We start from the raw sequence: 26,768 nt of genomic DNA on the forward strand, positions 1-26,768 counted from the left end.
TCATGGCATCCAGTCCCATCACCTCATGGCAAATACATGGGGAAACAGTGGAAACAGTGACAGACTTTATCTTTTTGGGCTCCAAAATCACTGCAGATGGTGACTGCAGTCATGAAATTAAAAGACGCTTACTCCTTGGAAGAGAAGTTATGACCAACCTAGACAGCATATTAAAAAGGAGAGACATTACTCCAGGAGTTGGTGATGGACAGGGAGGCCTGGCGTGCTGAAGTACGTGGGGTCACAAAGAGTCAGACACGACTGAGCGACTGAACTGCACTGAGCACTGAGGACTGCTGGCCAACAGCGATGTCCGGTCAACCACGCTCAGCCCTTGTCCTCAGGGAGGATCTGGGTGGGGGATTCCAATTGCACCCCAGATGAGTAGCCGTGTGGGGCAGATGGTCAGCCTGTGTGGAAGCCTCTGGTTTCCTTGGTTGTTGGGGCTGCAAGATAAACACTCAAGTTCAAAGGCTCTTCCCCAAGCGCCCTCCTGCAGCGCCAGCCAGAAGGAGACAGGTTCCGGGCCATACGCCCTGCAGCCGGAGGGTCCACAGGCCGGGGCCTCAGGGACGCAGGACAGCCTGTTTTCAGCCTCCAGCGGGGGTGGGGGCCAACCCCAAGGGGACCAGGGCCCTAGAAGCCCTCGGACCAGAGCCTCGGGCCTGCCGCCTGCACGTGGGCTGGAGCCAGGGCTCCACAAGGAAGTGCTTTCTTGGCCGGACTCCGGCATGGGGCGCGAGCCAGAAGCCACCGTTCCTGACCATGTGGCCATCACAGAGCCTGGTCTCAGAGACAGGCGGGTGGACAGAGCCTCCCCAGACGCGTGGGTCTCGTCCCGCACACGCGTCCCTGGCTCGGTCCTCCACGCTCCCGCCTTCTCAGCTTTCAGAAGGAGACCCGGTGGTCAGGTCTCGGCCTGCAGCCTCCCCGAGCAGGACCCCAGGGCGATGGCGTGCATTAAACTCCTGGTGGTCTCACCAGACTCCACCAAGGAGAACGGCTGCTTCTTGAGATCTGCTTCGTGTTGTCCGACTGTTCCCTCCACACGTGCAGCGATGTCCGTGGTGGAGCAGAGCGTGTAGACAGGGTGGGCCTCCACGCACCCTGGCGCCTGAAGCCAATGTTGACACCACGTGGGTGTCAGGGTGCTCATTACAGCGTCATGTGTCAGACACCCTCCCCAACAACCACATCCACCCTCCGCCCAGGAGACAGGAGTGCTTCTGGGCTTCCGCCATGCTCCCCGATGGGCACGGCTGGGGCACCCACCTGGACCCGCCCAGGGCCGTGTGCGGGCCCCACCCCTCCACCCCATCCATGTCTCTTGGTCGCCTGCCCGCCTGATACCTCCCCGCCCCCCACGCCCCGCCCACACTGGCTCCGGTCCAGCTGAGGCTGGGGCACCCGCTGCGTCCCCATCAGCAGGCTGGTGGGAAGTTCAAAGTGGCCGGACCAGCAACTTTCCCATCCCTGACAGCCCGAAGGTTCTAGCTGCAAACAAATTGTCTTTCAAAGAAGAAGGCAGATTTACAAGATGTTGGCTGGTGCTGTGCTGGGTCCTGTTATATAGTTCAGAAGTTTAAAGAATTTAAAATGCTTTAAAGTGCCTTTTTTTTTGCATTTTTAAAAGAATTATGCAATATTCCCTCATATTCCTGTTCTTTACAAGCTAAGGACAAGAATATGATGCTATGGTGGTATGCCATCTTAAAGTCTGTGATTCTGACTCATAATAGCAAGAGAGAGACATGGAAGTCCGGGGGTACTTAGCGATGAAACCGGAGAGGTCAAGTTGAGGACGCAGACACGGAGGATGGACAGAAGGTCCATGAAGCCGTGTCTCGAGCTGTGGCCTTTAGGGTGTTGCTGCTGACGGGCTCACAGCTGCGTCCACGGCCTTACCTGGCAGACGGGGCAGGGGAGGGTCTGAGCGACTCCCTCCTGGCTCTTTCTGGGAGCCGCATCACACGTGGCACCAGCTTCAGCCGTGTGTGACGAAAAGGACGGTGGCCGGCTGATCATGTCGCGTGCCATCCCCGAGCTCCCGGACCTGCCCCCAATGCTTCCCCAGCCTGCCCCCCACCCCTCCCAGGCCTGCCCCTGACACCACCCAGGCCTGCCCCCCACCCCGCCTGGGCCTCCTCCATCCCTCCCCGGCCTGCCTCCCACCCCTCCCTGGCCTGCCCCCCACACCGCCCGGGCCTGCCCCCCGCCCTGCCTGGGCCTCCTCCACCCCTCCCCGGCCTGCCTCCCACCCCACCCGGGCCTGCCCCCAACCCTTCCCCGGCCTGCCCCCCACCCCTCCCCAGCCTGCCCCCCACTCCTCCCAGGCCTCCTCCACCCCTCCCCGGCCTGACTCCCACCCTGCCTGGGCCTGCCCCCACCCCTCCCGGGCCTGCCCCCGACCCCGCCCGGCCTCCCCCACCTGACAGATGAAGGGGCTGGGATTCGAGTCTGTCTGTGTGCCCTGTGATGACGAACACCCTGCATGTTTCTGGGGACTCATCTGAGACTCTCGTGTCAGGAAAGTGAGCAAGACTTCACACTTCCACGGACTGAACATCTAAAATACACCCACAGCCGCCGTCCTGACAAAGCACCACTTCCCTCAAAACACACAGAAAATTTCTTTCCAAGCAAACCTTGGGCTGACGCTTTTCCCCACTCTGAGCAGGATCTCCGCGGTGAACATCCTGGTGTGGTCACGTTGGAGTGACCGGCTTTGCCTGTAGTGATCAGTCGTGGGAAATTCTCCTGAATCTGACAGCAAGCTGGATTTCTTCTCGTGTGAGGAAGCTGCCCAAGAAAGCAGCGCGTCCAGAGAAATTCCTGACCCACTGTCTTTTCTTCACCCCCCCTTTTATGGCCTCAGAACGAGCTGAGTAACTGCCTCCAGACGGGGGAGGCCGTGGATACGTTGGTGCCAAAAAGGAAATCCCGCAGCAGTGTGTGGGCTTCTTCCTTCGCAGAGGCTGGGCTGCCTGGGACTGAACAGTTTCTAAGGGAAGCAGAGGAGAGGCTAAGGCCGTGTTCCAGACGCTACCAGACCTCCTCGTGGAGCTAAGCCCTGCAGGGCCAGAGCCTCTGGAGTCAGGGCCCGGGGCTGAGGGCACAACACTCCAGAGCCCTCCAGAGCAGAGGGGCTGCTTGGCGGGCTGGGGCCCATGCCGACCGTCTGCACAGTTCAGCCACCCAGGTCCAGCTTCTGCCTCCTGTTCACTCCCTTCCTGGAAGCTGGACCACTGGACATGTGAGACGTCCAACCTCCTGTGGCCTGGTGTCTGCACGTCTCACCTCTCACAACCGAGGCTGCACAGAGTCTCAGCTTCAGGGGGACTCGGGGGCTCGGAGAGACCCGGGACCTCGGGGGGCGCCAGACCTGGGCCCTCTCCTGGATGCGTGCTGGTTCCCTCACCCCGAGCAGCCAATCACAGCCTTCAGAGGGCCACGCCGGGCTGTGTTTCCTCCACCGAGATGTTCCCAGTGTCCGTTCAGCGTGTGATGGGCTCCTCACAGGGCCCAGCCCTCATCTGTCCATCCTGACTCAGCACTGAACTCTGCATTCACTTCCGATAAACGCACCCTTGTTCAAAGCCTAGGGGAGCTCGACACCCGCTCATCACGGTGCCTCCTTGTCGGTGTTTGCTCTCCATGTGGTTTATAAGCATGTTTCAGATTATTTCGAGTCACTGATGATATCATATTCAAGGAGATGAATGCAGAGCGCTGCCTCCCAAGGCACGGACCCGGAAGGACCATGCCCATGGCTGCTCCCCGCGTGACCCCGGCCCGCCTGCCGCCGCCCTGCAGCCCTGACACACCCGCACAGCAGAAAGGCCACGTGTGCAACGTCCCCTTCACACTGCCACCCGAGAACCTGGAGCCAGAGGTGAGCCAGGGCGTCGGGGGCGACAAGGGTTGTCCCCCGTCCTCCTGACCCCAGGGGGCTCCTGGCCACCCAGTCCCGCGGGTGCTTTGCAAAGAACGCCGGCTTGGCATCATTTTCCCCACCCTTTTTATTACAAAAGTTTTCAGATCCTCAGGTTGAAGTGATAATTTGATGATCGCCTACATCCCCACGGGCCAGACTCCACATGGCTGCCACTCAGTTTTGTGATCTGGCTGTTTTACTTCATTGTTGGCTGAACTATTTCAAAGTGGGTTTTATGTGTCTAAATGGTTTAGCCTGTGTCTCCTAAAGTAAAGACCTTCTCCTACGTAACTATGACCCCATCGTTATAGCTGACAACAGTGGTTACCTGCAGATGGTGACTGCAGCCACGAAATAAAAAGACGCTTGCTCCTTGAAAGAAGAGTTATGCCCAACCTAGACAGCATATTAAAAAGCAGAGACATCACTTTGCCAACAAAGGTCCGTCTAGTCAAAGCTATGGTTTTTCCAGTAATCAGGTATGGATGTGAAAGTTGGACTATAAAGAAAGCTGAGCACCAAAGAATTGATGCTTTTGAACTGTGGTGTTGGAGAAGACACTTGAGAGTCCCTTGGACTGCAAGGAGGTCCAACCAGTCCCTTCTAAAGGAGATCAGTCCTGGGTGTTCATTGGAAGGACTGATGCTAAAGCTGAAACTCCAATACTTTGGCCACCTGATGTAAAGAACTGACTCCTTGGAAAAGACCCTGATGCTGGGAAAGACTGAAGGTAGGAGGAGAAGGGGACAACAGAGGATGAGATGGTTGCATGGCATCACCGATTCAATGAACATGAGTTTGAGTAAACTCCAGGAGTTGGTGATGGACAGGGAAGCCTGGCGTGCTGCAGTCCATGGGGTCGCAAAGAGGCGGCCACGACTGAGCGACTGAACTGAACTGAGTGGTTACCTGCTTAGACTTCCAGGAGGTCAGCGTTTAGCAGGAGGGTCAGACTGCCAGCTGTACTCCCGTTTCTGACCCTCCTCCCCTCCCCTCCCCTCCCCTCCCTCCTCCTCCTTCTTACCCCCTCTTCTCGCTGCTCACTTCAGTTAGAGTTCTTAGCGGACTGAGGTGTCAGGAGCCATCAGGTTGACGGCCGTCTCCGTCAGCCTCGGGCCTGATCTCGGCCCTGGGTGAGGGGCATGCCACCCGCACCGCCCCGGGCCTGTGACAGGCAGCAGACACCCCAGATCGCAGAGTCACTTTGCTCTTGAGAGGGAGCCTGAGTCTGACGGGTCCCGCTCGGTCCCCCTGCCCGTGCGGCAGCAGACCACCAGCCCCAGGACCCACGTCCTGCCCCCGGGGCCCATGCGGGTGCCGCCTTCGCGACAACGTGAAGGGGGAGTTGCAGATGAGCCTGAGGTTTGCTCATCAGCTGACCTTAACTTAGGGAGAGGGGCCTGGGTTTTCCAGACAGGCCCAGGGTCATCACCAGGGTCCTTGGCGTGGAGGAGGGAAGCCAGGCTGGTTGGGGTGATGCGGTGAAGAGGGACGGTCCTGGCCAGGATCCTGGGAGCAGCTGGAGGCTGGAACCCGGAGAACTACCTTGATTCAGACTCACCCCAGGCTTCTGGGCAGAAGGACAAGCATAAACGGGCAGTGTTGAAGGGCTAGGTCTGTGGACACGGGTTCTGCTGGTCCTGCCCCCTCGCTTAGCTGGGCTCTGCCCCCGACCCCGCCCTCTGCCGCAGCTCTCCCAGAGCATCGTGAACATGTTTCTGTGTGAAAAGCCACACCGTCGATACAGCCAGCCGCCTTTCTGGTGGAGATGAAGACGCGGAGAAGCACAGTCGCCTCCTCACTGCTCAGGCCCGTGTTGGTGGACCTCCTGGCCTAAAAGAACAAGTAACCGGACTGTTTGTTTAGGCTTCAGCATCTGCTGGGGTCGGGAAGATCCCCTGAGAAGGAAATGCAACCCACTCCAGTGTTCTTGCCTGGAGAATCCCATGGATGGAGGAACCTGGAGGGCTACAGTCCACGGGGTCGCAAAAAGTCGGACACGACTGAGTGACTTGCACACCAGGAGGACCAATTATCTGCTGCAGCTGCGTCAAGCACCGGGGGCCTCGGGGGCTTCTGGGCCATGTCCCCTCATGCCCGATCTCCTTCAGGTGTCAACCTAAACTGCAGCCCTGTGCTCCCCCAGCTCAGCTGCGCTGAGCACCCCTCCCGAGGGCTCTCCTTTCCTGGAGGATCCACCCTCCCATGCTGCACACAGAGGCCCAGGACCCTGAGGCGGGCTTCCGTGCGGGGCGGGGGTGCGGGCGGCCGCCCCCTGCGGGGTCACAGGTGCAGCGGAGCCAGACACGCTGCTCCACCTCGTGTCCCGGTGACTCCGTCCCCAGACCCCCACGGGTCTCCCCGCCCCGGCCCCCTTCCGCCACGTCAGCCTCGGTCGGAGTGTCCTCTGGGCCCCTCTCCCACCTGCCGTCACAGGTGCGTCTCTGTTAAGGCGACTCAGTTCCTGCCAAACTTGCTCCCCTTCCTTCCCCAGGCGTCCTCATTGGCAGGGCCTGGGAGCAGGGGGTTTCATCTTGTTCTCAGACCCCGTCCCAAAGGCTCAGGTCGCACATCCGCCCTGGTCCCTGTAGATGCTGAGACTGTCAGCTGGAGGTGACGCGGGTGTCACCCTCCATCGACCCTCAGTCAGCCCAGAGGAGGCCGCTGGTTCCCGCTGACAGCCCTGTGCTCAGCAGACCAGGGCCCTCAGTCAGCCCAGAGGAGGCCGCTGGTTCCCGCTGACAGCCCTGTGCTCAGCAGACCAGGGCCCTCAGTCAGCCCAGAGGAGGCTGCTGGTTCCCGCTGACAGCCCTGTGCTCAGCAGACCAGGGCCCTCAGTCAGCCCAGAGGAGGCCGCTTGCTCCCGCTGACAGCCCTGTGCTCAGCAGACCAGGCTTGCCCATTTCATGTAAGCATGGCTGAGCTGCCCCCTACCCGGGCCCTCGGAGGCCGCGCCCCTCGCTGTCTGTCCGCAGCCCTCCGCTCAGCCTGGGGCAGGTGCCTCGCTCAGAGAAGCGGGTGGCTGGGGTGTGCCGGCTGACGGTCTCTGGGTGGGACGGTGCGACGGCGTGGTTTCGCTTGGTCGGTGTCTGAGCTCTTGTTTCTGCAGAGTCGTTCTTGCGTGTGCCACACGACCACTGTGGCAAACACGGGCACACCGCGCTCCCCGCCACCCTGCGGCGCCCTGGTGTCTGCACTGCACCCACCGAGGGCCAGCCTGGAGCCTCCCGCAGGCCCCAGTGCCTCTGGGGCCTCTGAGCAGAGCTCCCCGCCCCTTCCTCCAGGCTCGTGAGGGCCCACCTCGCGCCTGTTCCCTGCTTTCCTCATAGAAAACTCACTTTTTTAGGCTGGTAGGAAAGTCCTGCTCTCGGTCATTGAAGGTGTGGGACCTGGAAGAGCTGAGATGCAGGAGCAGGGCACACAGGTCGGTGCGTCCTAAGGGAGCCAGGCCCAGACACAGGCCAGCCCTGGGGGCAGGCGCGCCCGGGCCGCAGAGCTGTGTCCTCACGGGCTGGAGGCCGGGCCCAGGACGAGGCTGGCCTGCCGGGGCTCTGAGGGGTGTCCGTCCCAGGCCGTCTTCTCGGCCTTCACGTCTGCATGCTCCCTTCTGTGTGCCTGGGTCTGAGTCCAAACCTCCCCACTTCTCTCCAGGCCCCAGACACGTGGGGTGAGGCCCACCCGTGCCTGTGAGCTTGCTGTGCCCATCCCCTCTGCACAGACCCAGCTCCGCGTCAAGGCCACAGCCCGAGGTCCTGGGGGGCACAGTTCAACCTTTGACCCCAGGAGCCCCAGGACAGCCTGGGCCATGACCTGAAGCCTGTGGGGTCCTTTCCTGCCCGGCACACAGGCCGAGCCCCGAGAGGCCTTCCCCCTGTAGACGCTGAGTGCAAGGTCTGTGCGTAGTTAGAACAGGGGGTCCCACTGAGCTCCAGCCGCTGTGACCCACCTTCAGGGCCACTCACGTGCCGAGCTGGGCGGCCACCCTGCAGGAAGCCCCCATGATGCTCGCGCTTTGCTCACCCATCGGGAGACCCACAAAATTCAGGAAGGAGCTGGTGACCACTGGGTCATTCCCGAGCGCGGCCCGACGTGGGGTCTCTGTGGAGGACTTGCAGCCCTCTGGACAGTGCTGGCCCATCTCAGACGCCCCTGGCACGCCTTCCAAGTGGAGAAACTGCTGTCAGCCAGCGAGCGTGATGGTCCCATCTCAGTCATAACAGCAAATTGAGAAGCTCAAGGGCCCTGAGGCAACACTGGCAGACCATCCGGAGGCAGAAGCTCCCTCGGCTGGAGCTGCTTGCTGTCAACCAGCGGGTTCTACAGACTCCCGGCTTGCGTTGCCGTCAGCAGCATCGATGAGTCACGTCCTCGAGGGAGGTGAAGTCTGTTGACTCGCCCACGGATCGGCACACTCGGCAGGGTGAGTGATGCGACCGGGGAGCCCAGGAAAGCCCCATCCTGAGGGGCCCGTGTGGGAGATCACAGTGGAGGCGGCCTCTGCACTGTCCGGAGCTGGGTTCCGGCAGTGTGGGGAGGGTCCACACCATGGCCCAGGCTGGAAGGAAGCCTGGGTGGTGACGCTCAGTCACCTCCAGAGTCTGCCGCTTCAAGGCTCCTCTGCCCTCGTCATAGCCAAGCAGTTCTAAAACCTGTTCCTCACTGGCATTTGTGAAAACCATCCTGAGGTTGCTGACGACTCGTCGGAGCCATGCAGCGAGCTTCGCCAGCCCAGCAGACCCTTCATCAGTCAGGTGTGCGTCTGTCTGTGGTCTCGACCTTGCTTCTAAGTCCCTTCCGTCTGCCAGGCCTCACGTGGCACCTGACGGGAGCCGTTCACACAACGGCCCTGTGAGTCGGACTGCAGCGTCCTAGGCTCCGCATGATGAATCTGACACTTTAAGATACTGAGCCGTTTACTCAGCTATCACGTGGCTAGCAGGAGGCAGGGCTGCTTGAGCCCTCAGTGCTGTGGCCTTTGCCAGGCCAGTTACTTGGTCTTTTGGAGCCTCAGTTTCTTCAGCCTAAAATGGGAAAATGGCCCCTGCTCTGTCTGGCACAGTATTCCAGGAAGAAGGAGGTGATGAGTTTGAAACACCAGGACAGGTACTGGATAGACCATGAGAGGAATTCAAGACATCGTTTTTAAACATGGGAATAACACCAGTAATTCTATAGGGGTTCAGAAAGGTTACTCACAGAGGGCTGGTTCATCAAGCTTCTTCTTGAGAGGAGTTCTTCTCCTTCCCTTCTTGGCTGAAGTTACTACTGAGGATCTCGTGAGAGGAGAATCTCGTGATGGAGCCAGGTGCCGCGGGGAGACGCGACCTGCATTTCCTCGTGTCCTGGCTTCCGAGGGCGTCTCAGACGAAGACCTTGAGGACACACCCGCCTCTTCGTTCAGACACCAGCGCTGCGGGTGTGAAATATCTTGCTCTGTGGCTGGAGTCATCATGTTGAGTTTGATCCCCAAAAAGATGTATGTGTTTGTCCGAGGAAGACGAAGGAATCATTCGGGGGAGGGGCGGGGACTTGCTCACCCCGGCCCTGGCGTCAGCTCCACCGCACCTGCTGACCGGGAGCGAATCGGTGATCCTGCCAGGCACTCTCTGTGCCTTTCACATCGTGAAGAATCAGCTCCACCACACCTGCTGACCGGGAGCGAATCGGTGATCCTGCCAGGCACTCTCTGTGCCTTTCACATCATGAGGAAAACTTGCAGCCGCCCTCAAAACAGGAACTGCAAGCCACAAAATATAAGACATGCCCAGCCAAGTGACGTGCCCACTGGAGCATCCCTGCTACACGCAACCGCCCTTCACTGGACCCTGGCCCTTCCAGGGTGGCGCTCAGTGTCTCCGAGGGAGGTAAAGACGGTGCCACGCTAAAAAAATCAACTTCACTGTCAATTCTAATATGAGGATGTTGCCACCAAGTCAGATATGTGATGGGAAGGAAGCGGAACTCTGAGCTTTGGAAGCCTTTGCCCCAGACTCAGGGGCGTCTCAGAAAGGGTGCCTTGCAGGGACGAAGGTGGCTGGGCCGGCACCCGCAGGGTGCAGGAGGCTGCGTGCTGTCCTCACAGGCATGCTCACGCTCCAGCCCTGCTCATTCTGTCCCGTCAGCGATCAGAGAGCCGAGCTCACCGGGATGTCCGAACTTAGGACCCGCTTTCTCGATTCTCCTGCTAGAAAACCCAGCTGGTCCTTGGTTTGCTGGGCCTGGCTGCTCGTGGGGCTCTGTGGAGATGCGGGGACCCGACAGCCCCCAAGGCTGTGTCAGTTCAGTGCTACTCGGGGGCCACCCTGCCCGGGTGGGCGGGGCCCTCTGAAGCTCCGAGCCCCACCCTTGCGATCACCAGCAGCCCTGCCCTGGGACCTGGGTTCTCAGACCCTGGGAGCAGCTGACTGCTGCTGTCAGCAGAGCCCACAGCGGGCTCATGGAAGGAGTGTGCAGTGAGGCCCTCAGGAACCGTCTGGAAGCCCTGCCCTGTGCATCCAGACCCCTGCGTGGCTGCAGCAAGCGCAGCCTCCATTCAGAGAGAGGCCCGGCTTCTGAGCGGCTCATCCCCCTCCCCCAACACACCGAGAAACTGGGCTCTTGAAGTGCGTTTAAGGGTTAGTGTTTGTAGCACGTTGGAATGCCAGAGTTGACAGGCTTTTCTTGTAAATTCTTTGCAACTTCCTGCTGCAGTCATTTCTCAGTCTCTCAAGAACATAAATCTGTGCAGGACCCAAAGTCATTGGGTCCAGGGGACTTTGGAATCGGTGGCATCTTAGCAGGAGGCTTGGCAGCTGCCATCGTAAACACCTTCAGAACATTCCACAGGGTGCGTTCCATGTCACCTCTGCTCAGGTAAACGTGCCAAGTGTGAACTCCTTCCTGATATCTAGATGGTTCTTACCTGTCTTATCTCTGCTTGGAAACGGCCAATGTTAATACCTTAATAAGACGCACAGGAGGGTAGACGGTAACTTCCGGGTTCAGTCAGCTATAGGCCTTGCCAAGTTTCCTGACTCCCAGAACCATCTAAAACAAAAAATAAGTGAATAAAGTCTCCCAGAGAAATGAAAGAAGCCACCAGAGCAAAGCCCCCGAGCTCTCCTGCCCCCACTCCCCGACCTGTTCCCAGGGGCGGGGGCAGGAAGTGGGGAGACCCGGCTGAAGGGCCAGGAATCCAGACTCGGACTTGGGGTGACATGCTCGCTGCCGCAGAAACGCAGGCCTCTGGGGCTGCAGCGGGGCTCTATCTTCTCGGCAGAAGCAGGTGGGGTGGGGCCCTCAGGCCCCGCTGTAGCACGGGCTGACAGCAGAGCTCAGCACTTCCCATTTTCAAGGTCGCACCTTGCTGAGGGAGAGGAGGAAAGCAGGAGACTCGGGACCCCTCGGGGTGCCCTGCTCACTGCAAAGTCCCTGCAAATAGGCAGAGAGAGTTATCACTGAAGGCAGGGGAGTGCTTGTTCCAGAACCAAAATTAGGGATGATTCACAGATCAGACACATCAAGCTATGATGGAGCATGCCCTTACTCCCCACCAAAGTGTCTGATTTCAGCATCGGTCAAGTTATTGTGCCCATTGAAAGCACATTTTCATGTCGATGAGTCCCCACGTGGCTCCTGGCTCCCTCTTCAACCTCATTTTCTTTTGCCCTTATTCCCCTTTTAAATCTACATTCTTCTAAACATGAGTATCTTGTCATTTCTAGACCACAAAACTGGGTGTATTGAATGGTGGGCTAATAGCTTAATATCTATGTTGGTGTTTATTTTCTCTATGTTACTGAATATGTGTCATTTAAAAGCAAACATTGCATGAGCTATTGCCATGGAGTTGATTATCTTTAGCTCAGAAAGTAAAGAATCTGCCTGCAATGCAGGAGACCCAGGTTCAATCCCTGGGCCAGGAAGATTCCGTAGAGAAGGAAATGGCAACCCATTCCTGTATTCTTGCCTGGAAGATTCCATGAATAGAGGATCCTGGTGGGCTACAACCCACAGGGTCGCAAAGAGTCAGACACAACTGAGTGATAGCCAGCTTTGGCATTGAACTTGACGCAAGAGCAACACTGGGTGCCCACACACCTGACGCTCTGCTGGTGGACCGAAGGACCCCAGTGGGGGTGACGGGAGGAGGCACGGGCTGGGAGCAGTTACTGGGTGCCCACACACCTAACGCTCTGCTGGTGGACCGAAGGACCCCAGTGGGGGATGACGGGAGGAGGCACGGGCTGGGAGACCGAAGGACCCCAGTGGGGGTGACGGGAGGAGGCACGGACTGGGAGCAGTTCGGGGGGGCGAGCGGTGGCCCTTGAAGACACACCACATGGGTTAACGCTTTGCCCTTGGGCTTGCAGATGACCACTCCCGGATCCGGCTGAAATCGGAGAACAGCCACAGCAGCTCCGACTACATCAACGCCAGCCCCATCGTGAGTACCAACCCTGCCACCCACCAAGCCTGGGGGAAGGAGTAGGCCAGCCCCGCCCTGGGTCAAGAGCTGAGCCAATCTCCACCTGGTAACTAGTCTCCACCAGGTAACTACTTTCATCTGGTAATCAGTCTCCACCAGGTAACTCTCCACCCAGTAACTAGCCTCCACCCAGGAACTAGTCTCCCCCCGGGGTAAATAGCCTCCAGTCTGTAATTAGTTTCCATCTGGTAACTAGCCTCCTCCAGGTTACTAGCCTCCACAATAAAACTAGCCTCCACCTGGTAACTAACATCCACTCTGTAACTAGTCTCCATCCACCTTATAACTAGCCTCCTCCAGGTTACCAGCCCCCACACTGTAACTAGTCTCCACCTGATAAATAACATCCACCCTGTAACTAGTCTCCACCAGGTAACTAGCCCCCACCCCATAACTAGCCTCCACCAGGTAACTAGTCTCCACACTGTAACTAGCCTCCACCCAGAAACTAGCCTCCACCCAGAAACTAGCATCCACCCTGTAACTAGTCTCTACTTGGCAACTAACATCCACCCTGAAACTAGCCTCCACCTGGTAACTAGTCTCCACCTGGTAACTAGCCTCCACCAGGTAACTAGCCCCCACCAGGTAACTAACCTCCACCTGGTAACTAACATTCACCTTGTAACTAGCCTTCACCCTGCAACTAGCCTCCACCATGTTACCAGCCTCCACACTGTAACTAGTCTCCATCTGGTAACTAGCATCCACCCTGTAACTAGTCTCTACCTGGTAACTAGCCTCTATTAGGTAACTAGTCTCCCTCTGGTAACTAGCCTCCACCAAGTTACCAGACTCCACACTATAACTAGCCTCCACCTGGTAACTAGCACCCACCCTGTAACTAGTCTTTACCTGGTATCTAGCCTCTACTAGGTAACTAGCCTCCACCCTGAAACTAACCTCTACCTGATAACTAGCCTCCACATGGTAACTAGCATCCACCTTGAAACTAGTCTCTACCTGATAACTAGCCTCTGCTGGTAACTAGTCTCCACCTGGTAACTAGCCTCCACCCTGTAACTCGCCTCCTCCAGGTTACTAGCCCCTGTCAGGTGCCAGGGCTGGTGCACCACCCCGGCCTGCTCTCGACGGCCCTTGTCCCCAGAATCCGGGGCAGAGGGGACACGGTGCAGGGCACAGGGCCTGGTCAGCCTGTAGCAACAGCGTCCTGCGAAGTTGCTGCTGGAACCCATGACTTGGGGGAATCCTTATTCCCTACTTGGGGGAAACAGAAAAAAAACAGACCCAAACCTGGTGCGTGTTGAATGAGGGAGGGCCTGGCGGTGGTGGAAACTAGGTTGGTTTCCTCTGGTTTTCCCAGCGGCAGGGTCTTCACTTCCTGGGGTGGGCGGGCCGCAGCCACGCCTCCCTGGGCAGCTGGTATCAGATGGGGGCTTGGGGAGGTCTCTGTCCTGCACATTCCTGGCTTCTGGAGAGCCCCCCCACCCCTAGCCTCAGCCGCTATTCCCCCTGCTTCCTGCCCTGCATCCAGCGGTGGGTGGGGCGGGGGGGGCACTTAGGAGGAAACTCTGGAGCGCCCCCCAACACAGGGGGAAGAGGGGCTGGAAGGTGGGCCTGAGGGCTGGAGTGAGAGTAGGTGGCAGGTGGTGAGCTGAGCCTGCTGTCTCCACTCAGAGTGCCGCGTTGGCACCACCTGGACCCGCAGCAGAGTGTGAGGAGTGGGTGTGGGTGTGGGCTGTGTCCCTTGGTCCCCTTGGTCTCGGCGCTGGTCTTCAGGGAGGGCCAGGCCACCTCATTAAGTTCTCAAGTTGGCTTCACAGACAGGCGTGCCGGATGCAGCACGTCCTGGGGCTCTGACGACTGAGGCTCTGGGAGTGTCGGTGGCCGAGCGGGCGGGGCTGTCTCTGATTCCTGAGAGAGCCTTGTGCGAGCCACCAGCCACAGTCCCTGCTGTCCTCCGGGGTGACCCTGCTGCGACAGCTCCCTGTCTGCCACGCGCAGGACCGCCGAGCGCAGACCGCTGTCATCGTGGTGGCTTATTTCAGCGCTTCTGTCGCATGAACCCTATTATCGTGATGCCGGTGCACCGTGGGTCAGTCCCACTTCCTGACACTTCACAACCACACGGTGGGAGCTCCATGTAACACACGCGCTGTGAGAAGGGGATTCACAGTGAGCACCCCATCTACACCCGCCCAAGCCCCAGCCAGTGTTTCTGGGACTGTTTTAAGGAGTCACGCCTTCCTTTCTGGCAGCATAGACATCAAATGTTGGCTCCATGTGTGCAGAGGCCTCACTGGAGCCCTTCAGTCTTCTCAGTAAACACTCTTGGTGAGTTTGGTATTTTTTCATCAATTCTAATTCAAAAAGCCAAGTGAAAGCCCCCTTGATTTCCCCATGTTTCCTCCGATGAGGCTGGGGTTTGTGGCTGCAGAAGGGGGAGCAGCCTTTGTCCTGTTGGGCTCCTTCCCTGGAACGAACATGTGACAGGCCAGAGAAATTCCTTCAAGTCTGAGAGACGGGAGTTCAGTGTGGGGGTGCCTGCCTCTCCCCCTTGAATGGCTTCCGGCTTTCAGACGTCTGGGCCACTTCAGGCTAGTTAGGACCAGCGGAGGATAAGGGGCTGAAGGCCACATCACCGCCCCCTCCTCTCCGAGCTGCCCAGCCCCCCACTCCTACACCTTCCCCGTCTCTCTCCTGTTGGCGGAGATTTAGAACAGCCTCCCAGGCCCAACGACGGGGCAGGAGCATGGGTCAGAAGGTGAGGCCAGGAGAGAGACATGACCTTTCAGTGTCTTTTTATGTTTTCCTTTTATTTTGCCCCACAATTCTTTCTGTTCAAATTTGGGGTCTAAGTATGAATTAGAAGAACTCCTCAACTCCTCTTCTCCCTGAAATGACTGATGGTCCCGTGACAACAAGCTTCCTGGCAGAGCTGAATGAGAAGCTTACGATTAGAGCCCAAGAAGCCCCAGCTGCGCAGAACAATACTACAGTAATTACACCCGTCATATTCGTACTTGGTCCTCATTAAAGTTCAGGGAAGCCATGAGTGCTAAATAATGTGCCATCTCTGCTTTGAAATCAGAGGTCACCAGAGTCTGTGGGAATTCTGTGAGAGAAACCGTCAGCCACGCAGGAGCTTGGTTGCCAGAGTCTGTGGGAATTCTGTGAGAGAAACCGTCAGCCACGTGGGAGCTTGGTCACCAGAGTCTGTGGGAATTCTGTGAGAGAAACTGTCAGCCACGTGGGAGCTTGGTCACCAGTTTGTAGGAATTCTGTGAGAGAAACCGTCAGCCACGCAAGAGCTTGGTCACCAGAGTCTGTGGGAGTTCTGTGAGAGAAACTGTCAGCCACGCGGGCGCTTGGTCACCAGTTTGTAGGAATTCTGTGAGAGAAACTGTCAGCCACGCGGGCGCTTGGTCACCAGTTTGTAGGAATTCTGTGAGAGAAACCGTCAGCCACGCAGGAGCTTGGTCACCAGAGTCTGTGGGAATTCTGTGAGAGAAACCGTCAGCCACGCAGGAGCTTGGTCACCAGAGTCTGTGGGAATTCTGTGAGAGAAACTGTCAGCCACGCGGGCACTTGGTCACCAGAGTCTGTGGGAATTCTGTGAGAGAAACCATCAGCCACGCAGGAGCTTGGTCACCAGAGTCTGTGGAAATTCTGTGAGAGAAACCGTCAGCCACACAGGAGCTTGGTCACCAGAGTCTGTGGGAATTCTGTGAGAGAAACTGTCAGCCACGCGGGAGCTTGGTCACCAGGGTCTGTGGAAATTCTGTGAGAAACCGTCAGCCACGCCGGAGCTTGGTCACCAGGGTCTGTGGAAATTCTGTGAGAGAAACTGTCAGCCACGCGGGCACTTGGTCACCAGAGTCTGTGGGAATTCTGTGAGAGAAACCGTCAGCCACGCGGGAGCTTGGTCACCAGGGTCTGTGGAAATTCTGTGAGAGAAACCGTCAGCCACGCCGGAGCTTGGTCACCAGGGTCTGTGGAAATTCTGTGAGAGAAACTGTCAGCCACGCGGGCACTTGGTCACCAGAGTCTGTGGGAGTTCTGTGAGAGAAACCGTCAGCCACGCGGGAGCTTGGTCACCAGGGTCTGTGGGAGTTCTGTGAGAGAAACCGTCAGCCACGCGGGAGCTTGGTCACTGTCGGGCGTGGACTAGGGATAGTGTTACCACTAGTGTGACAGCACACACATTCCTCACCAGGGGCAAGTCTGAACACCTCAGTGACACTTGGAATTAAACTTACTCATCACTCCTCTGTTTATTAATAAAGGGGGAGAATTGTTTAATTTTTAAACTCAGTTCATTTAACAAATTTAAGTAGTACAAATTGACTCTTCAGAAAATAACTGCTCAGATGCACTGAACATCACAAGAAATTGTCCAAATGGGGGAACAATTCCTTGGTTTTCAGATTTATAAGCGAACATCCATGTATTTATAATTATAGTTGGCATGCGTACATACTAAGTTACTTCAGTCGTGTCTGAGTCTTTGCGGCCCCATGGACTATTGCCCAGCAGGCTCCTCTGTCCATGGGATTCTCCAGGCAAGAATACTGGAGCGGGTTGCCATGCCCTCCTTCAGGGGCTTCCCAACCCAGGGATCACACCCTCATCTCTTACATCTCCTGCATTGGCAGGTGGGTTCTTTACCAGTAGCACCACTTGGGAAGCCCAATTATAGTTTATATCGATTATTTTTCTTAAATCTCAACTTGTATGAATACGAAAATAATTCAAGTTCATAAGCCACACTCTCTCCCACTGATTTGACTACTGTTTCCCAGCAAACTCTCACCATAAGACTTGGTATCTGGAAAAGCAGTTTGAAAACTCTGCCTGATAGGGTCTTGTTTTTAGAAACCATGTGTGAAATTTGTTTTGCATATTATGAAAAGCAAGTATACGTGGTCTGGGGGCAGAACCAACCTTGCCCTCACCTGCACACCAGCCCGCAGCCTCCCCCAAGCCACCCTCAAGGCTTCAGAACATGGGTGCCCTGGTCTTAACACGCTGACGGCTTAACTTTCAAGATGAGTTTTGTTTGGAACATCAGGGAAATATTGGTGCGTTTTCTGATGCAGATTAGAGCTAGTCGCTCTATTATAACTCTCCTTCTACAGATTGAACCAAATCTCTAGGGACACACCTTGCAGGCACCCTGGTTCAGGTTATGTCTTTTTTTCATACTGGTGAATAGTTGATTAATAATGCTGTCTTAGTTTAAGGTGTATGGCAAAGTGATTCAGTTAAGCATATACATGTATCTTAGTTCAGTCGCTCAGTCGTGTCCGACTCTTTGCAACCCCAGAGACTGCAGCATGCCAGGCTTCCTTGTCCATCACCAGCTCCAGGAGCCTACTCAAAGTCATGTCCATCACATTGGTGATGCCATCCAACCATCTCATCCTCTGTTGTCCCCTTCTCCCACCTTCAATCTTTCCCAGCATCAGGCTCTTTTCCAATGAGTCAGCTTTTCGCATCAGGTGGCCAAAGTATTGAAGTTTCAGCTTCAGCATCAGTCCTTCCAATGAATATTCAGGACTGATTTCCCTTAGGATTGACTGGTTGGACCTCCTTGCAGTCCAAGGGACTCTCAAGAGCCTTCTCCACACCACAGGTCAAAAGCATGAATTCTTCGGCGCTCAGCTTTCTTTAGAGTCCAACTCTCTCATCCATACATGACTACTGGAAAAACCACAGCCTTGACTAGACGGACCTTGTTGGTAAAGTAATGTCTCTATCTATTCTTTTTCAAGTTCTTTTCCCATTTAGGTTATTACAGAGTACTGAGCAGAGTTCCTTGTGCTACACAGTAGGTCCTTGTTGGTTATCCAGGTGGCGTCTTCATGAGACTCAACGCAAACTTTGGGGGTCTACTTTTTCTGAAAAAAATCCCAGAATCCCAGAGCTAAAGGACCCGTAGAGCCAAGTCGCACTTCTCCAGCCCCTCCCACCCCAGTTTACAGACACTGAGATGGGAGCCAGAGAGCCTGACCTTGCCCATGGCCCTGGCGCACTGTGTGACCACAGCAACCATACAGAAGGAAGTCGCTACAAAGGAGTGAGGAAGAAGGGGGGCCATCAGCCTTGACCTCAGCGGAAGCCAGCGCTCATCCCCCCTAGGAGTGCCAGTGCAGACACCCTCACCCACCCACCGGGGCAGCAGCCAGCGTGCCTGCACGAGGAGTCATGTTCCCGGAAACTGACAATTCCCTCCAACCACCACACCTATCCTGCCCCGCAAGTCTTAAGTGTGCTGAGACGCCTGCTGTTCAGTTAAATGTTTGCTTTACTTTCGTTCAGTAACAGACGCACAAAACTGGACAGAGGCTGCTGTGTGTGAGCAAGGCCTCCTCTTTGCTACACACAGAGAACGTGCGAGGGATGAGGTGATGGTGCTTGTCTTCCGAGCGACTGCTGAGCTGGTGGCACAGGTCGCTGCTCTGTGATCATTTCCTGCCGTCCAAGCGGCAGCCACGTGATACAGTCAAGGGGGAGGGGAGTGACATGGGCCATCGCGCACCCTCTGCCCCCAACCCCACGTCCTCCCATCTCCAGCTCGGGTTGATGGCAACAGAGTGACATGGAGACCTCTCCCCACAGGGGGCCTTATTTACCTCCCGAAACCCTGATCCGATTTTTGCTTTCAATCACATATTTTCTCACTGTGAAAGCAGCTAAATGTGCTGGGTTGTACATACGAAGGATTTTAAAATGCGTTGCTCTCTGAATTGCTTTGGGCAAAAAAGCACATTTGAAAAGGAGGTGGGGTTATACTTTTCATGCAGAACTATTTGCAAGGAAGAGACAGGGTCCCTGTAAATAGCTGTCACCCCCAACAAATGCATATTTTAAACATCAAAACTCCTTATTTCTGCCAAGCACGTTCCCACTGAAACATTTTAATTGGGGCTTTCAGCAAGAGTAACGTAATTTTACCTGTATTGTGTGTTGTTGTGAATTTCCAGTTTTAATTACGAATCACTAAATTAGATGCACAGAAAGCGTTTTTTTTCCTGCCCCCTCCCTTAGCCAGCGTCACGTTGCTGTGCTGATGGAGCGACTTACATCTGTTCTCCTGTGCTCTTTCCCGCTCTCATGGTGCACGTAATTATAAGGTGCACTGGGGGCGTCCTTTCAGACTGACAGCCGTGGGCTCTGAAAGTGCTGACGGTCAGGCTACACCGCACGCATGTTAAAGGGCACACGAGCCCTTCTCAGACCCAGACTCGGAGGGGCTTCCGGTGAGCGGGGCTTCCAGCCGGCATCCCCACGCGTCTCCACTGAATCGCGCCTCCACTGAATCGCACCTCCACTGAATCGCGCCTCCACTGAATCGCGTCTCCACTGAATCGCGCGTGGTTGCACCTTTCTTGTTTTTCACCATGTTCGGAAATGAGTTCTTAACAAGTACCTTTAAATTCGGAGTGTTTTAAATCTTTCATCAAACCCTGGTGTCAAAAGAGTAGAAACCAGTGCTGGATGGAAAGAATAAAGGAGGCTGTATGTCTGATGAGTGAGTGGTCACCTGACACCCAGGGGAGACCCGCCTGCTCTCTTCTGGGGGGTGTCTCTGTGGTCCCCAAGGGGGGACAGTGAGGACGTCCTGCTGACACCTCGCCTGGCCCCTCCCTTGTCCTCTTGGGACACCAGCGTGAGAGGGAGAACGCCGTCTGATTTAATCCGATTTGCTGCTCCAGGCTTTGTTCTCATGTTTTTTTCCTGCTTAGTCAGTCTTGGAATTAACTGTTCTAAGGAAGGTCTTTTAAGCCAGACTTCCTCTCTCGGAGCCAGCAGGCCGCGTTCAGGCGGATCGACAGCCAGGAAGCTCGCCACTCATTCTCCTTTGCTTGTTTGTTTTTGGTCCTTGTCTGGCAAGGTGGAAAAAGAATATGAAACGAGCTGCTAGAAGCCTGGGCCCGTCCCTGGCCAGCGCCTGCTGGGCTGGCTCTCGGACCCTTTCAGGGTGCAGAGCAGCACAGCAGCACGGGAGGGGGTTTGCCTCACCCTGGGAGGCAGGAAGCGCTGTTGCTGGGCCCCTCCAAGTCTGAGAGATGCCCGCCCTCTGCCCAGCCCAGCGCCCGCAGTGCCAACCTCGGCCGCTTTACTTTTGAGCCCTGTGTGTGGCCAGTGGTGGCCATGGAGGCCACCCACACCAGCGGAACACCTCTGCGGTCACAGTCGTCCGTGGACCTGTCGCCACGTGGGTGACCCGGGCACCTTCCCTGCCTCCCCACGGCCCCGCTTCACGTGGCCCCTACGTGGCTGATGCTCTGGCATCTGGTCTGTGGTTGACTGGCCTCCATTCTACTGATGCTGCTCAGTTAGTGCCATTTCAGGTGTCAGAAGCACATCCAGCCCCATCGCCAGGCTCCAGGCACAGGGTCCCTAGGCCCCCCTAAAATCCAGGCACAAGGGCCCCCCTAAACTCCAGGCACCAGGTCCCTAGGCCCCCCCTAAACTCCAGGCACCAAGCCTCCCCTAAACTCCAGGCACCAGGTCCCTAGGGCCCCCTAAACTCCAGGCACCAGGCCCCCAGGCCCCCTAAAATCCAGGCACCAGCCCCTAGGCCCCCCTAAAATCCAGGCACCGGTGCCAAGGCCCCCCTAGAATCCTGGGGGGGTAGGTCAGGAGGGGTCTGGCAGGAGCCAGGGGCTTTCCTGCTTCCACAGAGGTGGTGTGTGTCGGGCCTGGGGGCTGTCAGCACAGGACTCAGGGCCCCGAGCCTCCCCGGCCCTGCCCTACCCCAGCTCATCTTCCTCCTGTGCTCTTGTCTCTGCAGATGGACCACGACCCCAGGAAGCCCGCGTACATCGCCACCCAAGGACCCCTGCCCTCGACTGTGGCTGACTTCTGGCAGGTGACTCTTTTTAAATTAAATTTTGTTCTGAGTCTAACAGCTTAATAAATTGATCATGAGTAATGCCTTGGATCCAGTTAAGCCAATCCAGATTTGTTTACAGGTGTTCATCAGGTGTTCCTTGGTTTCAGAATTTATATGAGCTCGTTCATATTTCTTATGATCAACCTTCTTTTCCAAAGCTTGAGTATAAATTCCCTTTGAGATATTAAACCTTTAAAGACTTTTACTTGTTAAGCTGCTTCAGTCACTTTATCTTATGAAATATAATGAAATAATGCATGCGTAAATTATTGCATTTTAGTCAGATGTGTCTCGTATTGATAGTTTTAATCTTATGAGGTGTAAAAAATGGTGCTCAGATTATAGTCTCTCCTTGTGGATTCTTTGTAATAATGCATTTGAGAAGCCAGGCTGGTCTCTTTTCATCCAGCAAATACTGCACACTCGGATTAGGCTTGGGCGCTGGGGACACTGGCCAGTAAGAGGAGAGCCAGGGGGCCAGCGAGGCCTCGCCTCTGCGCTCCGGTCTCCCTGCCCACCGTCCAGCAGGCGGCAGAGCTCCGGGAGCGCAGTCTTGAGAAGGTGGCACCGAGGGGTGTGCACACGGGGTCCCGCCACTCCTTGGCAGTTGAAACAGAGCCCTACTGTGAGTCGGGCCCACGGGCGTCCCAGGACTGGCAAAGTGCACCCTGAGGATGAGATCAGGGACGCATGGCCTCTGGGTCCACAGCTGATGGGCGGGAGCAGTGTGAGGGCCACAGGGCCAGGCCGTCAGGGTCCAGTGGCTGCACCATCTCTAACCCAGAGGGACCCGCTGAAGTTGGCAGAGTCCACGTTCCCTGCCCCCTGTGCCCCGTCCCCAACTCTCCAGCCAGCCCTGTCCTGGCTCCACCCCAGGAGGCCTGTGCTCCTGCCCACCCTTGAGTCTCTGCGGGCTTCTGGGAGTCAGGAAGGGACCCGGGCTCCGCTCTTGCCTTGTACGCGCGTTCACAAACTGGCATCATCTTGGTTCTTCATGGGCCACACGAGTGCGCGTCAGTGAGACGACGTGGCTCGGCCCAACCTGCATGTAGGAACCCAGATGGACACTTCTGCGTGGCCCTGCCCTTCCGTGCTGCTTCACACTCTTGGAAGGAAAGACCAGGCTGAGCCCCGTGATCGCTGCCTCGAGCCATCAGGCTGGACCAGTGGGTCCCGCCACCCTGAGGGCTGTCTCCTCCTCATTACACCTGCCGAGAGGTCGTGCAGCCCAGGAGGACCAGGCGGCCGGCTCCAGCCTGGACCCAAGGGGCCTCCTCACCCCACGCAGAGCTGTCCCCCTGAGCCATGAGCCCACCCATCCCAGCTTGCCTATGGAGTGCTGCTGGAATTCCATGGCGGGTTTGCTCGGTTACCTTCCTGCTGCTGCCCAGGCTCCGCACTCAGACAGAAAGAACACAGAAAACCCCAAGTCGTGTGGCAGAATAAGGACCATCAGAATTCCACGGTCACTGCGTCTTCCATTCGGCCTCAGCCCGCCATCCCAGCATGCACGTTTGTGTAGGTGTGCCTGAGAGGGGTGGTTTCATTTTTACCAGCTTCAGGCCCCGGTCGCAACTGCCTGTAGGCAAAGCTTCTCTTGCCAACAGAAGCACAAGTTCCTGAGGTTGTGTCGACACTCACACAGTCACCGCTTAACATCCATGGAGCGCTTCCCTGTGGCAGGCCACGCGTTGTATATTTTGACCCCTATACTTGGCGTTCTACGAGACTCGCGGTCATACTCTGCCCCGGTTCTTGTGGTTAGTACACGGGGCCGCTGGTATATTTTTCTTACTGCTTGTTCTGAGCAATTGCCATTGTTGGGGGCCATTCATTGTGCCAGCATTTGTAAACCATAGGATGTCCTAGAGCATTTATGGAGGTCTGATATCAAGGAGCATTCTTGAAAGGAAACATCTCTAAATGAGGCAACTGGAGAAAAATATTCAAGTGAGATGAAGTGCAAGATACTATGAGGACACCTCGGTCAGCACTTACCGAACCTCCGGGAAACACTGGCGTCCCTCGAGGCGGGAGTGGACACTCTGGCCACTAGGCCGCCCTCCCAGGCCGTCTCAGGCTCGTCAGCTCATCACAGCCTCTGAGACAGCCTGCAGCAAAAAGACCTCCCTGACTGTGTCTCCCCAGGTGCCCTTGAGCCAGATGCGTGGTCTCCACACCAAGCCTCCGGGTCCAGTTGCAGGAAGAACATAAAGCAGAGACACCCGAGGCCGTCAGCAGGGGGCACACGAGGTGGGCCCCACAGGCTCAGGATGAGGGGCGACACCCAGAGGAAGGGCTGGGGGAGGCTCTGTCTTCACGCAAGCGTGGCGCTTCCAGAACATTACATCGTGGGTGTGACCCAGTGACAGCCCACACTGCAGTCACCTCAAGGCGGGGTCTCCCACCCCAGCCAGGCCCCTCCCTCCAGACCCTGCAGCCCTTGGGGCTCTGCCAGAATGCAGCGCCTAGCCAGGCCCCTCCCTCCCGACCCTGCACCCCTTGGGGCTCTGCCAGGGTGCAGCGCCCAGCCAGGCCCCTCCCTCCTGACCCTGCACCTCTTGGGGCTCTGCCAGGGTGCAGCGCCACTCGCCCTCCAGCGATTAGAATTCTTTCTCTGAATTCACACCTCACGTTCTAAGAATCTGATTCTAAACCCAAATGCATGTAAGGCCCACCGCCTTCCTGTAGACATGTGTTCTGACCTGTGAGGACAGCCCAGGTATTCCTGGGCCTGAAGTGCCTGCTTTGAGAGAAGTCAGCCGGCATCCAAGTCCACGGAGGGGAGGCAACAGTTATTGAGCACTTACTGTATGCTGGACCCTGGGCAGGCACGGGTGGACGTGACCTCACCTGACGACCTGGGGTGAAGCTATCACGAGTGCGTGATCCCCAGAGGCAGTTCTGCAAGACGGGAGGTGGCTAGCGGTCGGGGGGTCAGGGAGCTGGTGTTTGATGGTGCAGAGGCTCAGTCTGGGGAGATGGGAAGGTTCTGGGGGTGGTGGTGAATGTCCTGAATGCCCTAGAACTGTATACTCAAAACCCATCAGGAAGGTATTTTTACATTAAGTATACTTTACTAGAATAAAAGAAAGTCAGAATCCCAATCCAGTAGAGCACTGAGGCCCAGGGCTCCGCACGACCCCCCAATCTCCACAGCAGCTGCACAGGTGTCAGACCTGACCCCATGATCAGACCCAACTCCTGTGATCAGGCCTGACCCTGTGATCAGACCTGACTCCTGAGATCAGGCCTGACCCCCAAGATCAGACCCGACCCCCGAGATCAGGCCCAACTCCCATGATCAAAGCCGATCCCTGAGGTCAGACCCCACCCCCGAGATCACACCCAACCCCTGTGATCAGACTTGACCCCATGATCAAACCCAACTCCTGTGATCAGGCCTGACCCTGTGGTCCACAGCACTTCTTGCTGCCCCACGGGCTGTGAAGTGAGGGGGGCAGTGAGTGGGCAGGTGAGTCTCTGTAAAGAGGAGAGAGAGGCCATCGGCGATGGGGACATTGTGCTCAGGCCAGCCCCCTGCTGTGAGGACCTCAGGGTGCGTCCTCTCCAGGCACAGAGGGCGTGTACCACACTCTCCAGCTGTGCATGTGCGTGCAAGTGTGCAAGGCTAGAGCCAGGCTAGATCGGGGTGAAGACTTCTCAGGAGGCCGTGGCTTCCACACAGGGAGGGGGGCAGGTCTGTCACCTGCCGGGGCCAGGCTCACACGTGACCACCAGGCAACTGGGGGCCCCGGGGCCAGCTTTCTCAGAGAACAGCGCCTCGGGGCTGTGAGCAGGGAGGACAAGTCCCCGGCACAGGCTGCCGGCACTGAGCCGTCCAGTTGGGCATCACCCACCCGTCCTAGAGCTGCTCCAGCCCCCAGTCCACCAGCCCCCTCGCCACCGTCCAAGGAGCCCTCATATTTTGGCTGCCGTTCCCCCATATTTTCGGACCAAGCAGAAGTGCAGGCAGCACGGTCAGCTGGTTCAGGCATGTGAGCACTGTCCACGCACGTGGACCATGCAGTCGGCCGAGCGGTGCCTAAGCTCAGCCCAGGGCCTCTCCAGGGCGGGGACTGGTGGCCGGCCCTGCTCACTGGGAGCTGAGGGGCAGGGAAGACAGTCTAGAATTTCCAGCCTTGCCCTCCCTGCTTGACAGACTTTGGTGACTTTCAGATGATGCAATCAGGGGCTGAGGAGCTGGGCCCCAACCCCCAGGTACAGGCGCTGAAGGCAGCTGGAATTCAGCTGGTGCCCAATTAGTACGGACACTTATTAACATTTTACCAAGAAAAAAGTCCACCTATTGCTTTCTATTTCCCACTTTCTGAAAGTATATTCTACTATGAAGTCTTCACTGGGGCAATGTACTTTCTTTTCCAAGCAGTGGGGCTTGATTTAACTGAAGAACTTTAGCTCCTCAGCACCCATCAGTCACCACTCTTAGGATGGACAAGAAGAGACCCGAGTGGAGGGCTGTGGGAGGTCCGAGGAACCGAACGGTTTTCCTCCAGGAACTTGTGATGAGAACGGCAGTGATGAGCTCCACAACTGACCAGTGCACCCGGGCGGTGATGGGTCCAGCAGACAGGGAGCCGGAAGGCGGCAGCCCCCACCCCCACCTCTGGTTGGTCAGCTAAGGGTGACCCCGTTATAGCTAGTACCACCAAGCCCCCAGCAGCCTAGCCTGGAGCAGCCAGAGGTGACCCTTGCAGACACCCAGCACCCCCAGTCTGCAGGACGCCCAGTCACATCATACCCACTGGCTCAGAGACCACGTCACATCGGGGCTCGTGGCTTCTGGTGGTCCTAAGAGGCGGGACACAGCGGGAGGAGGTCCCCAGTCCCTGTCCCTGTGATGCCCACGCAGTCACTTCCTCTATTCATCTTACACGAGCCTTGGGCAGCGAGTGATGGGCGAGGAGGGCTTGCAGAGGTACCGTTCTGATGTCGAGAGGCTGTGGATGGAGCAGTGCACTCGGGGGCTGTTAACGTGCAGACTGACTGATTCTAGAGCACGATATCTAATTGGTTTTCCAGTCGCTCAGTCGTGTCCGACTCTGCGACCCCATGGACTGCAGCACGCCAGGCTTCCCTGTCCTTCACCATCTCCCAGGGTTCGTTCAAACTCAGGTCCATTGAGTCGGTGATGCCATCCAATCATCTCATCCTCTGTCGTCTCCTTCTCTTCCTGCCTTCAGTCTTTCCCAGCATCAGGGTCTTTTCTAATTAGTTGGCTCTTTGCATCAGGTGGCCAAAGTATTGGAGCTTCAGCTTTAACTTCAGTCCGTCCAACGAATATTCAGGCCTGATTTCCTTTAGGACTGACTGGTTGGATCTCCTTGTAGTCCAAGGGACTCTCAAGAGTCTTCTCCAGCAACACAGTTTGAAAGCATCCATTCTTCGGGTCCCAACCTTCTTTATGGTCCAGGTTTCACATCCATACACAAAAACCATAGCTATACAGACTTTTGTCAGCAAAGTAATGTCTCTACTTTTTA

At 56.7% G+C, this 26,768-nt stretch overlaps 1 protein-coding gene across 1 annotated transcript in view; it reads left to right on the forward strand.

Moving 5' to 3' along the window:
* The window catches only part of PTPRN2 (protein tyrosine phosphatase, receptor type N2), a 598,332-nt gene that overhangs the window by 540,264 nt on the left and 31,300 nt on the right, over nt 1–26,768 (forward strand). Inside the window, exons 16-17 of the mRNA XM_027538454.1 lie at nt 12,286–12,359; nt 21,163–21,240. Of these exons, the coding sequence (XP_027394255.1) occupies nt 12,286–12,359; nt 21,163–21,240 (152 nt within the window). The remainder of the gene's footprint in view (nt 1–12,285; nt 12,360–21,162; nt 21,241–26,768) is intronic.

This window comes from Bos indicus x Bos taurus, chromosome 4 (assembly GCF_003369695.1).
Source record: "Bos indicus x Bos taurus breed Angus x Brahman F1 hybrid chromosome 4, Bos_hybrid_MaternalHap_v2.0, whole genome shotgun sequence".
NCBI classification, from domain to species: Eukaryota; Metazoa; Chordata; class Mammalia; order Artiodactyla; family Bovidae; genus Bos; species Bos indicus x Bos taurus.